This window comes from Vipera ursinii (assembly GCF_947247035.1).
Source record: "Vipera ursinii genome assembly, chromosome: 6".
Lineage (NCBI taxonomy): Eukaryota > Metazoa > Chordata > Lepidosauria > Squamata > Viperidae > Vipera > Vipera ursinii.
In genome coordinates, this window is record NC_139515.1 from 10,870,299 (window position 1) to 10,888,253 (window position 17,955).

Here is a 17,955-nt window from a genome sequence, read left to right on the forward strand (position 1 = left end):
CGCCGGTCCACCCACCGCAGAGGTGCCCGCCTGCCTCTCCGCGCGCGGTGCCTGCTCGCCTCTGCCAGCTGCGCTCGGCATCTGCTCGGTGACAGCCGGGGAAGGAGCCGAGGGGCTGCGCTCCGCCCGCCGCCCTAGCCAGCCGGGAGCGGGGCTGCAGGAGCCGGGAGGAAGCGCGGGGAAGGGGCGAGAGCGAGGCGGGGAAGAAAAAAAACCACAAAACTCCGCTGCTTCCTCTCGTCTGGCTCTCCGCGGGGCTGCAGCCGAAGCCGGAGAGGAGGAAGAGGAGGAGGAGGAGAAGAAGAAGAAGAAGGAGGAGGCGACCGGTTTGCGCCGCGAGTGCCCGCCGAGCCGAGCCCCGACGGAGAGGCGAGCCGGAGCGAACGAACGAACGAACGAACGAGCGAGGAAGGGCGCAGCGCCGCTCCATCCCCCGCTCGACCCCCGAGCGGCTCCTTGCCTTCCGCCACGGCGCCCCCCGCTCCGCTCGACCCCCGTGGCGGGGCAGGAGACGGGCCGGAGCCCCTCCGGGCAGGGCGCTGAAAATCTTCCCTCCTCCGGGAACTGCTTGGAAGGCGGACGGCGGCGAGGATGGTCCGGACTTGAGCGCGCCTCCTTCTTTCCGCGCTCCGGAGCTCTTGCGCTCTCCTGGCCGGCTCACCTGTTCCCTGCCCGCCTTACCGGGCTCGTGGCAGAACTTCCCGGCGGCCGCGGGAGAGCCGGCTTTCGGCCCCGGAGCGACGGACAGCAGCCTCCGCCTCACCATGGGCTTGGGTGCCCAGGCGGCCTCGCTGCTGGTGGGTCTCTTAATGCTGGCCGGGAGGGAGCGCGGCCAGCCGGCCAAGAGGAACGTGCCGCGGCTGAAATTATCCTACAAAGGTAAGCCCCGTGTCTTCACACCCCCCCTCTCCCCTCCCGGCCCTCTCCCTTTCCCGCGGAGGGGCTTCCCTGGGGGCTCTTGGCGAGACCGGCTGGCGGTGGTGGTGGTGGGGGGGGGCTGCCTGGAGACGGCTGGCAGCGCGCACCCTGGGCAGACAAAGGAGTTTTCGCCCGGGCATCCCCGCGCGTCTCGGGGGGGGGGGGGAATCTCGCCTGCCGGCCGAAGGAACTCCGTGCTGCTTCCCGCACCTGGCCGAGCTCGCCCGCTCCCGGGAACCGAGCAGGGTGGGGAGTTGGTTAGCCTTGGGATGGGAGACCACCAGGTGAGGCCGGTGGTTGGAAACACGGGACCCCAAAAAAAAAGGAAGCTACCGGGAGGAAGGGCGTCCCTGCTCTTTTGTCCTTACTGCTCCGTCCGCCTCCTGCCCCGCTGCTGCGAAGGGCGCTCCTCTGTCTCTTGCCCCCCCCCCCACACCACCCGGTCTCCGTGGGTGTCCTGATTCATCGTTGCAAAGCGCGGGAAGAGTTCGTGGGGAAGGGTGCCTATCGAAAGGGCGGCAGCCTTGAGTCGGGGGCCCAAAGAGAAGCGATGGACACCCCCCCACCACCCCACCACCCCTCACCGAATCCCGGGGAAAGAGCAAGCGGGAGAGGCGGGGGGGGGCCCTGCGCTCTCCCAACTTTTGTCTGACGGAGCGGCGCGGGGCTCTGAATTAACGCCGAAGTTGAAAGCGCGGGGAGGGGGCAGGCGGGGGGGAGGGGAGAGGAAAGGAGGGGAAGGGGCTGCCGCCTGCAGCCAACTTGACGCGGCGGCGGCGGCGGCGTTGCACAAGTTCCCCGCTCGGGGCACACCCACTTGTGCCCCTCCTTCCTCCTCGGGAGAGAAAAGACTCGATGTTGGCCGACTCTGCCCCCCCCCCCGCCGCCCCCCCTCCCTCGCCTCTATTAGCACCTGGAAGCCTGGGGAGGGGGGTCGTCCTACGGAGCAGATATATGGGCTCGGGTCTCTTTGCTTAGGGGTGCAACGGATGAGAAGGTTTTCCGGGGGGGGGGTGGCTGCTTTTCCGATTCTTTCGCCGTTGGCTTTTCCCTGGGGGCTCTTGTGCCCGTGGACGTGGTGCATTTCTTAAGGTGGCAAAGGGGCGACGTTGCAGTCCCGGTTGTGCAAAAGTGCGCCGTGGCTGCTCGTGAGAAGGCAAAAAGCCTGAACGACGGGGGGGGGGGGGAAAGCGCGTAGATTGTGCTCGAACTGAGAAGCGGGTGTGTAGCGGGTGTGTGTCGCCCTGTTACGCGCAAACGTCTCCGCGAAGCTGGTTGTGCGTAAAACGACGTCCTGTAGTTTTTTTGTGTGTGTGTGGGTTTGTTTTTTTTTGGAAGAATGAATGGTAATTAAAACTGCCACGGAGAGACAGCTAAATATAGACTAGAAAGGCATGAAGAATTAAAGCAGGTTACCTTTTGCTGCCTAATATCAGGTTCAGACTTCTTCCAAGTTCCTCTAAATAGATACTTAATTGCTTCTGATCTAATTAGCGTTAATGTTCCTATTCAAATGCAATTACGCAGACAGGGGATTAAAGTTGGTGATTTAAAAACAATCTGTTACCAAGAGCCGGGGCTGATCAGAAGCTGCCTCCTGTCCTGAACTTTCCTGCGGTGCAATTCTGTCAAAAAGTTTTTAGTGGCTGATGAATGGGCTGCAGTTCTCAGGTGAGTGGATACAGGAAGAACGCACCTGTATCTGGAATTAAGTCTCCTTTAAAATGGACCAGCTCCTGGTTAGGTGCAGGATTGCTCTATTGCAATTTAACCTCGGTTTTGATGCACGACACAGTAGCACTTATTTTTGTTGTTGTTGTTTTTAATGAAGATTTTTTTAAACATGGATTTCTGCTTCTTCCGTTATATTTTAATATTTATCCACTTTTACATCCAGCTGGAAGACGTCCAGTCTGCTGCTAATAACCAAATTCCAGTTTAAACAGTTGTGTTACATCCAGTTGGGTTTGCTCCTCCAAATAGTTTACAATTATACAGTTACCTGATTTACTTATTTCCCATTTTCAGACTTGTAAGTCTGCACAGCCGTGGTTTTATTTTCAACCACTTCAAGGTGGTTCTTTAAAAAAAGCAGCATACAAAATGTTTTAAGTGAAATAAACTGGACGTGACGTGTTCCTTATTATCGCGTTATCAATTACATCCTTATAGGTAAAGGTAAACGTTCCCCCGCACATGCGTGTTAGTCGTTTCCAACTCTAGGGGCCAGTGCTCATCTCTGTTTCAAAGCCGAGGAGCCAGCACTTGTCTGAGGACGTCTTCGTGGTCATGTGGCCAGCATGACGAGACGCCAAAGGTGCACGGAACGCTCTTCCCACCGTATTGTTCCCTATTTTTCTACTTGCATTTGTACGTGCTTTCGAACTGCTAGGTTGGCAGAAGCTGGGACAAGTAACAGGCGCTCACTCTGTTACGCGGCACTCAGGATTTGACCTGCCAAGCTCAGCGTCCTAACCCACTGAGCCACCGCGTCCCTTAACATCCTTATGAGGTAGATTAAAACTGGATGACTATCAGTTGGGTAGAGGGTACCCCTATGAGTGAGGATAACAAAGGTGGCAGGGTTATAAGTCTACTTAATACGTGCTGGCATTGAATCTGCCGAAGCTCTTGAGTATGAATCGGTCACAGGACAAATAAGATCCCAGCCCATACCTGTTCCCTTGATCAAGTCCCCAAACAAAATAAGTATACACAGGGTAGTAGAAGATAGGCACATTATTCTACTTCCTTGGGTCCTTCCTGGAAAAGAGTGGTATCCATCAGTACGGCCAACTCTAGCTGGGACTTGTAATAACACAGGTCTGGGAGCACACCTGGTGTGGGAAGGTTGAGATAAAGCACAAGTGATGCTTTGGCACTGATGGTATCTGGGAGCTAATACTAAGCATACAGTAATTTGCTTAGCCCATCACATCCTGTTAACTTGATTTTGTTATTGGAAGATTAGGCTGGGTGTCCAGGGAAGCAGTGTCAAAGTGCCATAAATATCAAATTCTTGGGGGATATGAGAAGGACGCTGAGCTTGTCGATCAGATGGTCGGCAGTTTGGCGGGTCGAATCCCGAGTGCCGCGTAACAAAGTGAGCGCCTGTTACTCGTCCCAGCTTCTGCCAACCTAGCAGTTCGAAAGCACGTAACAAAAAAATGTAAGTAGAAAAATAGGGACCACTACGGTGGGAAGGTAACAGCGTTCTGTGCGCCTTTGGCATTTAGTCATTCCAGCCACATGACCACGGAGACGTCCTTGGACAAGCGCTGGCTCTTCGGCTTTGAAACAGAGATGAGCATCAGCCCCAAGAGTTGGAAATGACTAGCACGTATGTGCGGGGCAATCTTTACCTTTACCTTTAGCTTTTTATGCTTCATACTGTGAATACTTTCTGTGCAAAACCAGCCCAGCAGTCTCTCCATCTCTCTCTCTCTCTCTCTCTCTCTCTCTCTCTCTCTCTCTCTCTCTCTCTCTCTCTCTCTCTCTCTCTCTCTTTCTCTCTCTCAGCAGTCTGCATATTAACTGAGAGACATTGAGCAACAGATTAATGTGCTGAACACAACATGGTGGGTTTTGACAGGACAACTTCGCAAGTTATGTTTAGAAAGGGGATTTTTGTGAATAAATTTTGAAAGTGATTGGTGAAAAGTTAAATCCTTCTCTGCTTTATCTTCCTATAGTTTGCTGTAGCTCTGTCATTTCTCGGGTTGCTGTGTCTTATACCATCTCGGTGGCAGCGGTCTGGTCAATGTCCAAAACACATACTGTAGTCAGCTGATAAATTTTAGGGATAAAGACTGAAATGTTCCCCCCCAAAAAGGTTTTGATTTTCCCATTTCTCCCCAGACCCTTTCCAACTGTTTAAGGGTTCCCGTCCCATCAGTAAGCGGAGAGAAAACCCAGCCTGCATATAGATTTTCCCTCCCAGAGCCAAGCCAAGGAAGAAAGGTCCACCTCTTCTTTTTCTGCACTATAAGGTTCCCCCGCACATGTGTGCTAGTCGTTTCTGACTCTAGGGGCTGGTGCTCATCTCCGTTTCAAAGCCAAAGAGCCAGCGCTTGTCCGAGGACGTCTCTGGGTCATGTGGCCGGCATGACTAGACGCCAAAGGCGCACTGAACCCTGTTACCTTCCCACCGGAGTGGTCCCTATTTTTCTACTTGCATTTTTACCTGCTTTTGAACTGCTAGGTTGGCAGAAGCTGGGACGAGTAACAGGCGCTCACTCTGTTACGCGGCACTTGGGATTCGACCCACCAAACTGCTGACCTTCTGATTGACAAGCTCAGCGTCCTAACCCACTGAGCCACTGCGTCCCTTTTTTCTGCATTGAAACACCTTAATCCCTATAAAAAATCCCAGTTGCCAGTCAGAAGGTGGCAGTGCCGTGTGTGGTTCTGGAAGCTAACTGGAGCCTGACCAGGGTAATACTTAGATGGGTTATTCCAGGGAAATAAGGTAGACTGGGATTTCACAGCAGCAAACAACGTCCCAGTGGGAACCACTTCTGTGTTTCTGCAAGAAAGCTACATGGGCATGTCTGTGAAGGTATCAACCTGAGCTTCCTTTGAAGGAGGCATTGGCTTTTTTTGCTTCTAACTCACTGAGGTGGAGGCTGAATTACGAATCTACAGCTATAATGGAAGGGAAGAAACGAGGGAACCATATTTATCCTCATCACCTCCATGAAAGGCTCATGATTGATTGATGGAGTTAGAATGGCTCTTAGGCGGGATCTCTGCCAAACCACCTGCTCAGCATCTCTGACAGATGACTGAACACTCTTAAAAACCTCTGGCAATTTCATATGGTGGCTTGTATAGTTGGGAAGGGACGCGGTGGCTCAGTGGGTTAGGACGCTGAGCTTGTTGATCAGAAGGTGTTACCTTCCCACCATAGTGGTCCCTATTTTTCTACTTGCATTTTTACGTGCTTCCAAACTGCTAGGTTGGCAGAAGCTGGGACGAGTAACAGGTGCTCACTCTGCTACGCGGCACTCGGGATTCAACCCGCCAAACTGCCGACCTTCTGATCGACAAGCTCAGCGTCCTAACCCACTGAGCCACCGCGTTCCTAATAATGTACCCCAAAATAGGTTTTGCTGGTTTTACTACTTTTTAGCCTGTTTAACTTTGGTCCGCAAGGACACCAGATTTTTTGTTGTGTTTTTTTTTTCAAATTTTCTTCTATCAAGTCAGGTCTCCTCCACCCTACCCTTCTGCCTTTCAGTTTTCTGCCTCAGATGCAGAATTATTTGTGGCTGCCTGCTGAAATCCAGCTCATCCTTCCCCTTCTCCTAACTAAAAGTTCTCTGGGCAGCTTACGTAGTTATTTAAGGTGTTAAAAACAAATCTGGGTAACTAGCCTGGGAAGAATGCCATTAAAAAAAAAAAGCATACAAAAGCCACAGTAAAGCCTGTAAGATATAGTTCTGTTGATGGTTAAGTAGTTGAGCAAGGGAGGTGTGTTCCCATGAGCTTCTGCTAGTCCTCACACCTTAGCCATGGTTAGATTGAAGCTAAAGGCCCCTTTCCTTTTTCCCCCGCTAGAGCCGTGTCTAGCAATTGCTGCATGGAGCAGTTGTGGCTGTAACCATTTGCCTGTCTTGTCGTAACTTGGACGCCTTCCTTTGGGGATGTTCCAGTTGGATTGGCTGGGCCCCAAGTTGGAGCGTTCACACAGCACCCCCAGCTGTGTCTGATCTCATCCCCGCTTTGCAGACTCCAGTCCCCTGTGCCCATGGCAGCAGAAGCAGAGTTATGTCTACATCCAGCCAGGGAGAACCGTCTTTTTTTTTTTTTCTCTCCTTCCCCTTTTTTCCCCTCTTAAGGATGTAAAGCAGCCAATTGTGAGACATTCACTTAAGACGCTTTGGGTTGAAATCCTGCCCTCCCTTTGCCCCCCTCCAAGAACATTTCTGATCCTTTTTTTTTATCTTTATCTTTATTAGACTTATATACCGCCCTTCTCCCGTAGGACTCAAGGCGGTTCACAAGGTTTTTAAAATAACAATACAACAGTTACAAAAATTAAGAAAAGTTAAAATAATTACATTTAGACCTTGAATAAATATAAAACCCCAATTAAAATCCAATTAAAACCCCAATTAATACTCTCAGTCCAGGCCAGAAAGCTCAAAGAGCCAAGTCTTCAGGTCCCGGCAGAACGAGCGAAGGTCATGGGCAGTCCTAAGCTCTACGGGCAGCTGGTTCCAGAGGGCAGGCGCACCCACAGAGAAGGCCCTCTCCCTGGGTATTGTCCGCTGGCAATCTCTTACCGGCGGCACCCTGAGAAGGCCCTCCCTGTGGGAGCGCACAGGACAAAGGGAACTTGATGCCAGCAGCAGGTGTTCCCTCAGATATCCCAGACCCTCGCCATTTAGGGCTTTATAGGTCATCACCAGCACCTTTTTATTTTTTATTTTTTTTACTTTTGCTCAGATTCTTTATGTATGAAGGAAAAAGTTTCTCGAGTCTGCTTTACTCAACACTTTTATTTCTTGTATATTTCTCATGTGTTTCATGAATGATGATGATGATGATGATGATGATGGAGGAGGAGGGGGGAGGAGGAGAAGGAGGAGGAGAAGTAGAAGGAGGAGGAGAAGAAGGAGGAGGAGGAGGAAGAGGAAGAAGAAGAAGAAGAAGAAGAAGAAGAAGAAGAAGAAGAAGAAGAAGAAGAAGAAGAAGAAGAAGAAGAAGAAGACGACGACCACCTTAGAGGTCATCTAGTCCAACCCTCTGCTCAGGCAGGAAACCCTATACCATTTCAGGCAAATGGCTGTCCAGTCTCTTCTTAAAAACTTCCAGTGTTGGAGCATTCACAGCTTCTGGAGGCAGGTTGTTCCACTGGTTAATTGTTCTGTCAGGAAGTTTCTCCTTAGTTCTAGGTTGCTTCTCTCCTTGACTAGTTTCCATCCATTGCTTCTTGTCCTGCTTTCAGGTGCTTTGGAGAATAGCTTGACCCCTTCTTCTTTGTGGCAACCCCTGAGATATTGGAACACTGCTATCATGTCCCCCCTCGTCCTTCTCTTCATTAAACTATGATTGAGATTAGTCATTTTGTTGCTCTTGCTGCCTAATCCCAAGACAATTAACTGGGAAATGATGGCGCCCAGTCTTCCCTTTTTACTCCCTTCTGCCTTTCTTTCATCTGGCACTAAGATGAATTCCCTTTCATGGCTTCCTCAGGAAATCAACTTTCAGAAGCAGAGTGGCAGCAGCAAAAGACAGCAGAGGCCAGAGAAGGTAAAGCAAGCTCCCTTAACGTTTAGCAAGGCAGGTGATTTGGTTTACTTGTCATGGAGCTGCAGACCTGAAGGCTTCCATTGATCAAACTTTAGATTCTTCCTTTTCAGGTAAACTTCAGAAAAGTTTCCTGCCTACAAACAAGGCTGTTGGAATCCTGTCCCTCACTAAATTTGGTGTTTTTGACTCTAGAGAGTGGGGTGGCTGGCTTTCTATGTGGCCTGTTTGTCTTGATCAGGGTTGTTGTAATTTGTGTGACTGTTTCTGGCTGGGCTAGGTGCCACATAGAAAGCCAGCCACCCCACTCTCTTGAGTCAAAGCCCTGGCAACTTTAGCTAGTGCGGCAATGAAACATTTGTAAGCTCAACGCATGCAAGATCCCAACAGAGCTGCACATATTCACTGTTTCTATCTACAAAATAGGAACCCCGTGGATTTGTGTAATGTGCATATTGCAAAACCGGGGTGGCCTTAAGCCTTCCAGAGGGGTGCCTGCTTTGCTGTTAGGTAATATCAGCACCCCCACAGCAGATGGCAGCACCTGACCAGCCATGTCTGACCTCAGAAGCTAAGCAGGATCCCGTTTAGTTAGAACTTGGATGGGAGATCAGCAGAGGACCCCAGAGTTTAGACGAGACTAGGAGATTGGGGAAAAAATCTCCAGAGAAGAGCCACTTCCATTTAATAGCCCTTTGCTAAACAACGGCCATGGTCAAACTGCACATGTATGTGACAGGCTTCCTCTATAAGCATGTAGGCAGCAGTGAGAGCCCCAATCCTGGAACGTCTCTCCAAGAGTTGGATTGCCTAGAAGGGATCGGAGGACCAGGGGAACGCTGCACTTCTTGAGTGCTTCAGCTTTGCAAATGGAACGAGGGAGTAAATCCAGCCTTGGTCCTTGGCTAGTGGTAAAGAGAGCATAGAGGAGTGTAGCTGGGTGCTCAGTAGGAGTCACAATGCCACCGTGAGCCGTGTTGACCTCACTTTGCTCTCCTCCTGAGTGCTGATGGCCACTGAGCCCTTTCGGCCATCTCCTGCAGACCTCCAGAGATTGGCCCTCGGGGCTCTGCCAGCATCACCATTGTGCAGCTGGTGGAGGGTTACAGGTGGGCAGGTACCCAGGAACGGATGGAATCTCTATGGGGCCGCTTTTCCTAAGGAATCCGACCAAAGGGAAGACGTCCTTTCCCATATTCTAATATGGGTAAAAAGGTTGAAACAAGCTTTCCCATGACTGTTGCTTGGCATCTCGGTATTTAGACATTAACAGCTTGTTTATGCATTCCTGATCTTTAAATAGAAAGACAGCATATGCTGCTTGAGTACCAAATCACTTTCTTTCTTTCTTTCTTTCTTTCTTTCTTTCTTTCTTTCTTTCTTTCTTTCTTTCTTTCTTTTTTTCTCTTCCTTCCTTCCTTCTCTTTCTCTTTTTTTCTTTCTTTCCTTTCTTTCTCTTTCTCTTTCTCTCTTTTTCTTTCTCTCTTTTTCTTTCTTTCTTTCTTTCTTTTTTTCTTTCTTTCTCTTTCTCTTTTTCTTTCTTTCCTTCTTTCTCTTTCTCTTTCTTTCTCTTCCTTTCTCTTCCTTTCCTTTCCTTTCCTTTCCTTTCCTTTCCATTCCCCATGTACCCAAAAGATTCTTGGTACTTAAAAGAATATTAATGAGATAGAAGTCAAACCAGAGTGACTGTTTTCTGCAGCAAACCTATTTTGACAGATATTTTCCAGGACATGTACACCACTAGGTTTATTGCTTTAAGATGTGACTGGGCCGAAGGTATATATACACATATATATTATTAATACCAGAACATTTGGATAGAAATATAATCTAGCGGGCGGGGGCTTCAGCTCCAAATGGAAAGCATACTTGGCAGGTTAAAGGCCCTGCGATATGGAGCTGAGAGATCCATTTTGCAAAAATCCAGGTGACCAGCAGATGGCAGCAAAGAAACGTAGAAGACTCTGACTCTCTTACCTTGCCATCTAGTATTTTTGTAGCCCAAATACGTGTGCACGTAAGGATCCATCGTACTGTTCACTTCGGGGGTAAACAAAGCTAAATGCAGAAAAACAGTAAATTAGAAAAAACAAAAGAATTAAGATAAAAAGAAAACATACTGTAAAGTTTACCCTCCTGTCCCTGTGAACTGTCCTTCCTTCTGCTCTTCACATCTTGCCCTTTTTTCAAACCTCTGAATGCTCTTTATTTTTTCCCCCCAGGAACTCATCAACTCCATCAGCCATGTTTTTCCAAGTCTTCCCCTTCCTTCCTTCCTTCCTTCCTTCCTTCCTTCCTTCCTTCCTTCCTTCCTTCCTTCCTTCCTTCCCTCCTTCCTCCCTTCCTCCCTTCCTCCTGACCCATTCATTCTTTCTTCAGAGACTGGTTTTGTAACTCAGTCCTCATTCATTCCCTCTGTATAACCAAATCATCTTTTCTTTTTCCTGCTAGTCAGTCGCTTTTATATTCAGTTCAGACTCTGCATGAAATATAATTTTGGTAAGAATAAAAAAAAATATTTAAAACCCTCTGATTTCTCATGCTAATAATTTCAAAAGACTTACAAATTGCCAACATTATCAACAATGCCACCAATATGCAGCTAGGACCCTTTTTGTGAACTATGAGTACACTCTACTTAAAAGATATTCAAAAGGATCAATAAGGATATGACAACCATTCAGTGTAAAATTACACATTAGCCCCTTTCTTGAGAATGTAAAATATTGCTTTATTTCATTTTTGCAGCTGCTCTTTTCTCATTCATCTTTTTTGTATGTGTTTTAATCCTGTAAAATGGCTCTTACAGGAAGGAAGGAAGGAAGGAAGGAAGGAAGAAGGAAGGAAGGAAGGAAGGAAGGAAGGAAGGAAGGAAGGAAGGAAGGAAGGAAGGAGGAAGGAAGGAAGGAAGGAAGGAAGGAAGGAAGGAAGGAAGGAAGGAAGGAAGGAAGGAAAGCATGATGGATGATCCCAGGAATTCTGATTTGGAAACCATAGTTCATAGTTTGAACTCTCTTTCATTGTGAGAATTAGCTAATATTGTTTATTCAGTGCTGGAAGTTCTGATCTTTACAAGAATATATTCAACTCTCCATTTCTGTCTGTAATGTTCAATAGCATAATTGTGCTTTTATAACACCCCAAATTCTGGCATAGCTATCATTAGGTTCCATAAAAAGGTAAAGGTAAAGGTTCCCCCGCACATACATGCTAGTTGTTTCCAACTCTAGGGGCCGGTGCTCATCTCCGTTTCAAAGCCGAAGAGCCAGCGCTTGTCCGAGGACGTCTTCGTGGTCATGTGGCCGGCATGACTAGATGCCAAAGGCGCACGGAACGCTGTTACCTTCCCACTGTAGTGGTCCCTATTTTTCTACTTGCATCTTTACGTGGCTTCGAACTGCTAGGTTGGCAGAAGCTGGGACGAGTAACAGGCGCTCACTCTGTTACGCGGCACTCGGGATTTGACCCTCCAAACTGCCGACCTTCTGATTGACAAGCTCAGCGTCCTAACCCACTGAGCCACCGCGTCCCATACTGAAGCCATTTGTGCTATGGTTTGTCTCTTTGGTGTTGACCCAGAACCAGGTCTAACTTCCGGGTCACCAACACCATTGAAATAGGTGACAACTGATTGACATTTGTCAACCTGGCTCCCCTGCGTGCTCCTCCCCTGTAGTGTTCCAGAAAAAAATAACTCAGCGCTATTTCCTAGTGAACACAAGGTCCTCTCCTGTTGCTCCATGTTCTGCTCACCAGTGTGGGGGGCCTGGCAAAAAGCCAGTTCCTCCATCAAGGAGGAAAGGGCAGGAGACCTGCAGACATTCTCTGCAAACAACGGCATCGGGGGTGGGGGGTGGGAATCCTTATTTGCAGAGGCTGTTCAGCAGCTGGTTTTTTTGGCTTCTTCCAGTCCATCAGGGCCAGAATGCACATGTTATATCCTGGGAGTACCAGAGGCACTGCTTTAGATGCACATTTGGATTTTTTTTTTGCATGTATCTATAAGTATGCGTGCTTGCAATACAACTTAGTGACTGTAAATAATATGTTTGATACAGCATGCATTATTAATAGTGGAGCACTTGTGCACAGTTGGGCATTCACAGCAAAATGCATAAGTCCATTAGATAAAATTAAGATGCAACACAAAGAAAGAATAGTGTGAGTGGCAAGACTCCTTTTGGCCAGGTAGGATTATCCAAATTTCATGGCTGCACTTGGTCCGTTGCTATAGGTTGCCGGTGCACCTTATTCTTTTAGCCAGGGCCACCACCCCTTAAAACTTGGGGAAACCCTTAGCAGTCCCCAAAGGGTAACTTCTGTTGTGGACCTTCTCTCTGATGTGGTCTTCTTCAGCTTCTGAGATATCCCAGCTTAAAAAAAATGTCTCAGAAGGTAACCAGAAAAATGAGAATTAATCCACCCCGCTAATGTTTCTAATAAAATATTCTTTGAAAACTCCTGCACTGACGTGAGTCCATTCAGTGCATCTGCTCAGCAGGTGTGATGAAGTGGACCTAAGGAAATGCCAGGGGAAGGCAAGGGAGGTGAAGGAGGACCGACTGGCCTGACCCATTTCATTCAGCTTGAGAAGAGTCTCCTTTTGGAGGAAGACAGCAGCATAAGTGACATGAATGGAGTGGAGTGGAGTGAGTAGAGTAGAGTTGTTCTTAGTTGCGAAGTCGTGTCCGACCCATCGCGACCCCATGGACAACGTTCCTCCAGGCCTTCCTGTCCTCTACCATCTTCTGGAGTCCATTTAGGCTCATGCTTACTGCTTCAGTGACTCCATCCAGCCACCTCATTCTCTGTCGTCCCCTTCTTCTATTGCCCTCAATCTTTCCCAGCATTAGGCTCTTCTCCAGTGAGTCCTTCCTTCTCATTAGGTGGCCAAAGTATTTGAGTTTCCACTTCAGGATCTGGCCTTCTAAAGAGCAGTCAGGGTTGATCTCCTCTAGGACTGACCAGTTGGATCACCTTGCAATCCAAGGGACTCGCAGGAGTCTTCTCCAGCAGCATAGTTCAAAGGCCTCAATTCTTTGGCGCTCAGCCTTTCTTATGGTCCAACTTTCACAGCCATAGAGTAGAGTAGAGTAGAACTGGAAAGGACCTTGGAGGTCTTCCATTCCAACCCTCTGCTCAAGCAGAACCTATACCATCTCAGACAAGTGACTGTCTAGTCTCTTCTTAAAAACCTCCAGTGATGGAGCGCCCATGATTTCTGGAGGCAAGCTGTTCCACTGGTTAATTGACCTCACTGTTAGGAAGTTTCTCCTTAATTCCAGGTTGCTTCTCTCTTTGGTCAGTTTCCAACCATTGTTTCTTGTCCTGCCCTCTGGCAAGTCTTAAGCACAGCCACCTTATCTATGTGTGGGCAGATAGATGAAAATCTACCAATCTGATTCTCAACAAATATCAGAGAACCTCCGCCAGAACCATCTGTTTTAGACTGCTAGGCAGAGTAGACGAGAGAGAACTGGAGAAGATGCCTGTGGAGATTCTCAGTCATCCAGGTCCTGGTTGTCCCAAACCTGCTTTTCCAAAAGGCAGCTGGACTTTGTTCTCACCCAAGAAGCTTCTTCAGTTAAGTATTGTGTTATCGTCTCTGAAAGACCTGTAAATAGAAGTAGGAGGATAAAGCAAAGGTAGTCCCAACAGTCTTGGGTGCAATCCCAAAACATCTGGAGCACCACTTTAACACCATCGGAATTGACAAAATCACCACCAGTCAGTTGCCAAGGGCACAGTCAAACGATAACATCTGCCTCTCCCCACGATTTCCAGATAACAACTGATGTCGTTGTGAACTCTTCTAACACAGATCCATTAACCCAAAATGCTGGAAATGGACCCAGAAATTTCATACATGCAAAGCATGTGGCTTACTACTGAACAATGACATACACACACACACACACATATGCACATACACACACATGCACACACGTCACGATCTTCAGTTTTATTCTCCATTCTCCACTATTATTACAAATGCACATAAGGTTTTATACTTTTTGCCAAACATATGGAGATAGTCAGCATATGGAGATTATATGAGAAGGTGAGAAGGAACTGGTAGATTAGGAAATATCTGGTTATATCACTTAAAACTGCGCCAGGCATGAGACTTAACAGTTACAACCCTGTGATTTTAAAAATAATCCGTAATGAATGACTAAATCAATGCAGGCTCCTGGAAGACTAAAACATTTAGCTTTGGTGGAGAAAGAGAAAGTCTTCAAACAGGTTGGAAGAGAAACGTTTAGGCTCTGGGCATTTATGATACTATGAATGGTTACAGGAATTGGGTATGTCCAGTCTAATGAAAAGAAGGACTAGGGGAGGCATGATAAACCTGTTCCCATATCCGAGGGACTCCTACAAAAATGAGGAGGACTATTTTCGAAAGCACTAATAGGCAAGACCAGAAACAATGGATGGAAACTAACCAAAGAGAGAAGCAACCTAGAACTAAGGAGAAATTTCCTAATGGTACAAATAATTAACCAGTGGAAGGACTTGCCTTCAGAAGTTGTGGGTGTTTCATCACTGGAGGCTTTCAAAAAGAGACTGGCAGCCATTTGTCTGAAATGGCATAGGGCAGTGATGGCGAACCTTTTAGAGACCGAGTTCCCAAACTGCAACCCAAAACCCACTTATGTATCATCCGGTGCCGGGTGGGCGTGGCCCATTGAGCGGGTATGGCCCATTGGGTGGGTGTCGCCCATTGGGTGGGCATGGCCCATGGGGTGGGCATAGCCCATTGGGTGGGCGTGGCTGTGGTGGTAACGCCAGACTGGGTGGGACTAAAAGGTTCAATCAATCAATTCCAACTTTGCGAGATCTTTTTTTTTTCCTGCGAGAAGTTGAAATTGATTGGTTGATTGAACCTTTTTTTTTTTTTTTGCACACGGCAGTGGACAGGACGCCTAAAGCGAAAAGGTTTTGTAAAACCCAGCTGAAGGACTGGGACGACAGCGCCCGTGCCCACAGAGAGGGCTCTGCGTGCCACCTGTGGCACGCATGCCATAGGTTCGCCACCACGGTTATAGGGTCTTCTGCTCAAGCAGGGAGGGGCTTGGAGTAGAAGGCCTCTGAGATCCACTCCAACTCTATTATTCTATGTCCTATGATAAGGCGTTTCTCATCTATAATGCCATTGATGTTGCTGTTTGGGGTGTGATGCTTTTGTGGAGCATTCTTTCCCAAACAGGCATTCCACCTAAACTGGATTTTAGGGTGGCCATCTGGGATTCTGGGAGTTACCCATCTAGCAAAAAGACCGTTCAGGAAAAGCTGATTTGAAACATCCATTCCTTCCATTTTAATCACTGTGGGTGTATCGTGCAGCCGAGTCTGACTTTACTCTCAAAACTTTGCTTGTCCTGTTAGAGCAGACATGTCAAACACAAGGCCCGGGGGGCGGATCCGGCCCGTGAAGTGGTTTCATGTGGCCCGCGAAGCCATCCTGGAAACAGTGAGGGAACGGCCCCCACTGCCTTGGCCCTGGCCCAGAGACCCTCAGATCTGTCCCACTCCTGCCCAGGCCCCCATAGGCACCCTTGATGCCAACGATGTAGAGCTGGCCACGCCCACCCAGTAGGCCATACGCACTCTAGCCATGCCCACCCAGTAGGCCACGCCCACCCTGGCCATACCCACCCAGCCCCCTGAGGGAAACCACAATGCTGATGCGGCCCTCAATGAAATTGAGTTTGACACCCCTGTGTTAGAGAGAGAAAAACGGAAAGTAAGTAAAAACCAGACGCCAAAAGAGGGGAAACAACTGCCTTCTCAGTCGTTATCTCTCTTCTGAGGCAGCTTTTATTTCCTAGTTTTTCCTTGTCCAACACTCAAGAAAATCAGCCAATAAGGGGAGACAAAGTATTCTAACTGTAGAAGGAACCTTTGTTTGCTTTGATCACCTTAGCCAACGGAAGGTGTATCCAGTGCTCATCCTACAAGGACAATTCTTGTTTTATGCATCAAATTCAGGATTTCTTTTAAAAATGCTTTCTCAGAGAATTGTCATATCTCAGGATCCTTCACATAATATTTTCCAGCATATCTATGAGAAACAGAGGGGGGGGGACGGGAATACATAAAATAATCCTCTGCAAAGTTGATCAAGATTCATGATGCAATTGTCAGGATGTAACTGCAGTTATGAGGTGTACTTGCCTACAATTTTGCTGCTCAACTCAAAGGGTTTGACTATCACGTGCACTCCTATCCCCTTAATATACATTTTTTGAGTTGAGAATTGATACGCAAAATTCATAAAACTCATAAAATCAAAGAGCAGGTACATTACAAGGCATATTCAAGTCCAGAAACTATGATGGAGAGAGAGCAAAATTCTTCGTCATACCTTTTTATTCAGTTTAAAGAGCAAAATAATTGCATTTCAGGGAACACAATAGAGGGTCAAACCCTCATATCCCAGTTTCATCTTGCAGATAAATTCTTAGTGTCAGTGATCGCAGGGAATGTTGCATTTATTCTGTTGAAAGAAAAATCTTCATCAGGGTCCAGTCCATCGTTGGCATCCTTCAGTCTCGAGAGACTATGGTATCATGCTCTGGAAAGAGGTCCTAAAGCAGCATCTGGTGTGGCTAAAAAGGCCAATTTGAAAGTAGCAGTCCCTTCCACACTGAGGGCAGATACAGTCTGTTCCCTGTCCAGCCCCCAGATTTCGCTGGTCCCAGGACTGCCTCTTTGCCTCAGCCTACTGCACAAGTGTCTCTTCGAATTGGAGAAGGCCATGCTGCGTCTTTAGCCTCCAAGCTGAGCGATCAGAGGTCAATGTTTCCCAGCTGTTAATGTCCATTCCCAAGGCCTTTAGATGCCTCTTGGAGATATCCTTATATCGCAACTCTGGTCTCCCTCTGGGGCGCTTTCCCTGCACTAGTTCTCCATACAGGAGGTCTTTCGGGAATCCGACCATTAGCCATTCTCACGACATGCCCAAGGCAGCGTAGATGTCACTGTTTCAATAGTGTAAACATGCTAGAAATTCCAGCACATTCCAGGACTGCGCTATTTGGGAACTTTGTCATGCCAGGTGATGCCAAGAATACATCGGAGACAGCGCGTATGAAAGGTGTTTAACTTTCTCTCCTGCTGTGCATAAAGGGTCCAAGACTCACTGCAGTACAAGAGTGTGCTCAGGATGCAGGCTCTATAGACCTGGATCTTTGTATGTTCTGTCAGCTTCTTATTAAGCCATACTCTCTTTGTAAGTCTGGAAAATGTGGTGGCCGCTTTACCAATACATTTATTCAACTCAGTATCTGAAGAGAGAGTGTTGGAGATGGTTGAGCCGAGGTATACAAAGTCATGGACGACCTCCAGTTCTTGTGCAGAGATTGTAATACAGGGAGGTGAATCCACATCCTGACCTAGGACTTGTGGTTTTTTTAAGCTGATTGTTAGTCCAAAGTCTTGGCAGGCCTTGGCAGTCCAAGCCGGGAATAAACAAAATGGAGACTGCTTTAGAAAGAAAGTTGGAGTTTATTGAATTGCAGAGTCAGACAGAAAGATGGCTCTGGGAAATCTTACCACATGTAGCAGGAAGTGGTATGTTTTTATACCTTCTGGGGCTCTTGAGGCTGTTTCCTGTTCCTGTTTGAGGCTTTGTATTTCCTGTGTCATGTACTTTGACCTGAGTCTAAGTGTGCCCTTTTGATATGGATGGGTTAATCGTATTATGTTACCAAAGGTCATGTCTTTAAAGTTTGGGTGGGGTATATAGATTTTAGAGGTCTTTGTCTTCCTAATCTC

General features: G+C 47.9%; 1 protein-coding gene across 1 annotated transcript in view; it reads left to right on the plus strand.

The window, feature by feature from the left end:
• Nucleotides 1-764: 764 nt before the first annotated feature.
• SEMA3A (semaphorin 3A) overlaps nt 765-17,955 on the plus strand; it is a gene marked incomplete at both ends in the record, with an annotated part of 175,710 nt that continues 158,519 nt past the window's right edge. The window contains one exon of the mRNA XM_083366286.1: nt 765-879. Coding sequence (XP_083222412.1) covers nt 765-879 — 115 coding nt within the window. The remainder of the gene's footprint in view (nt 880-17,955) is intronic.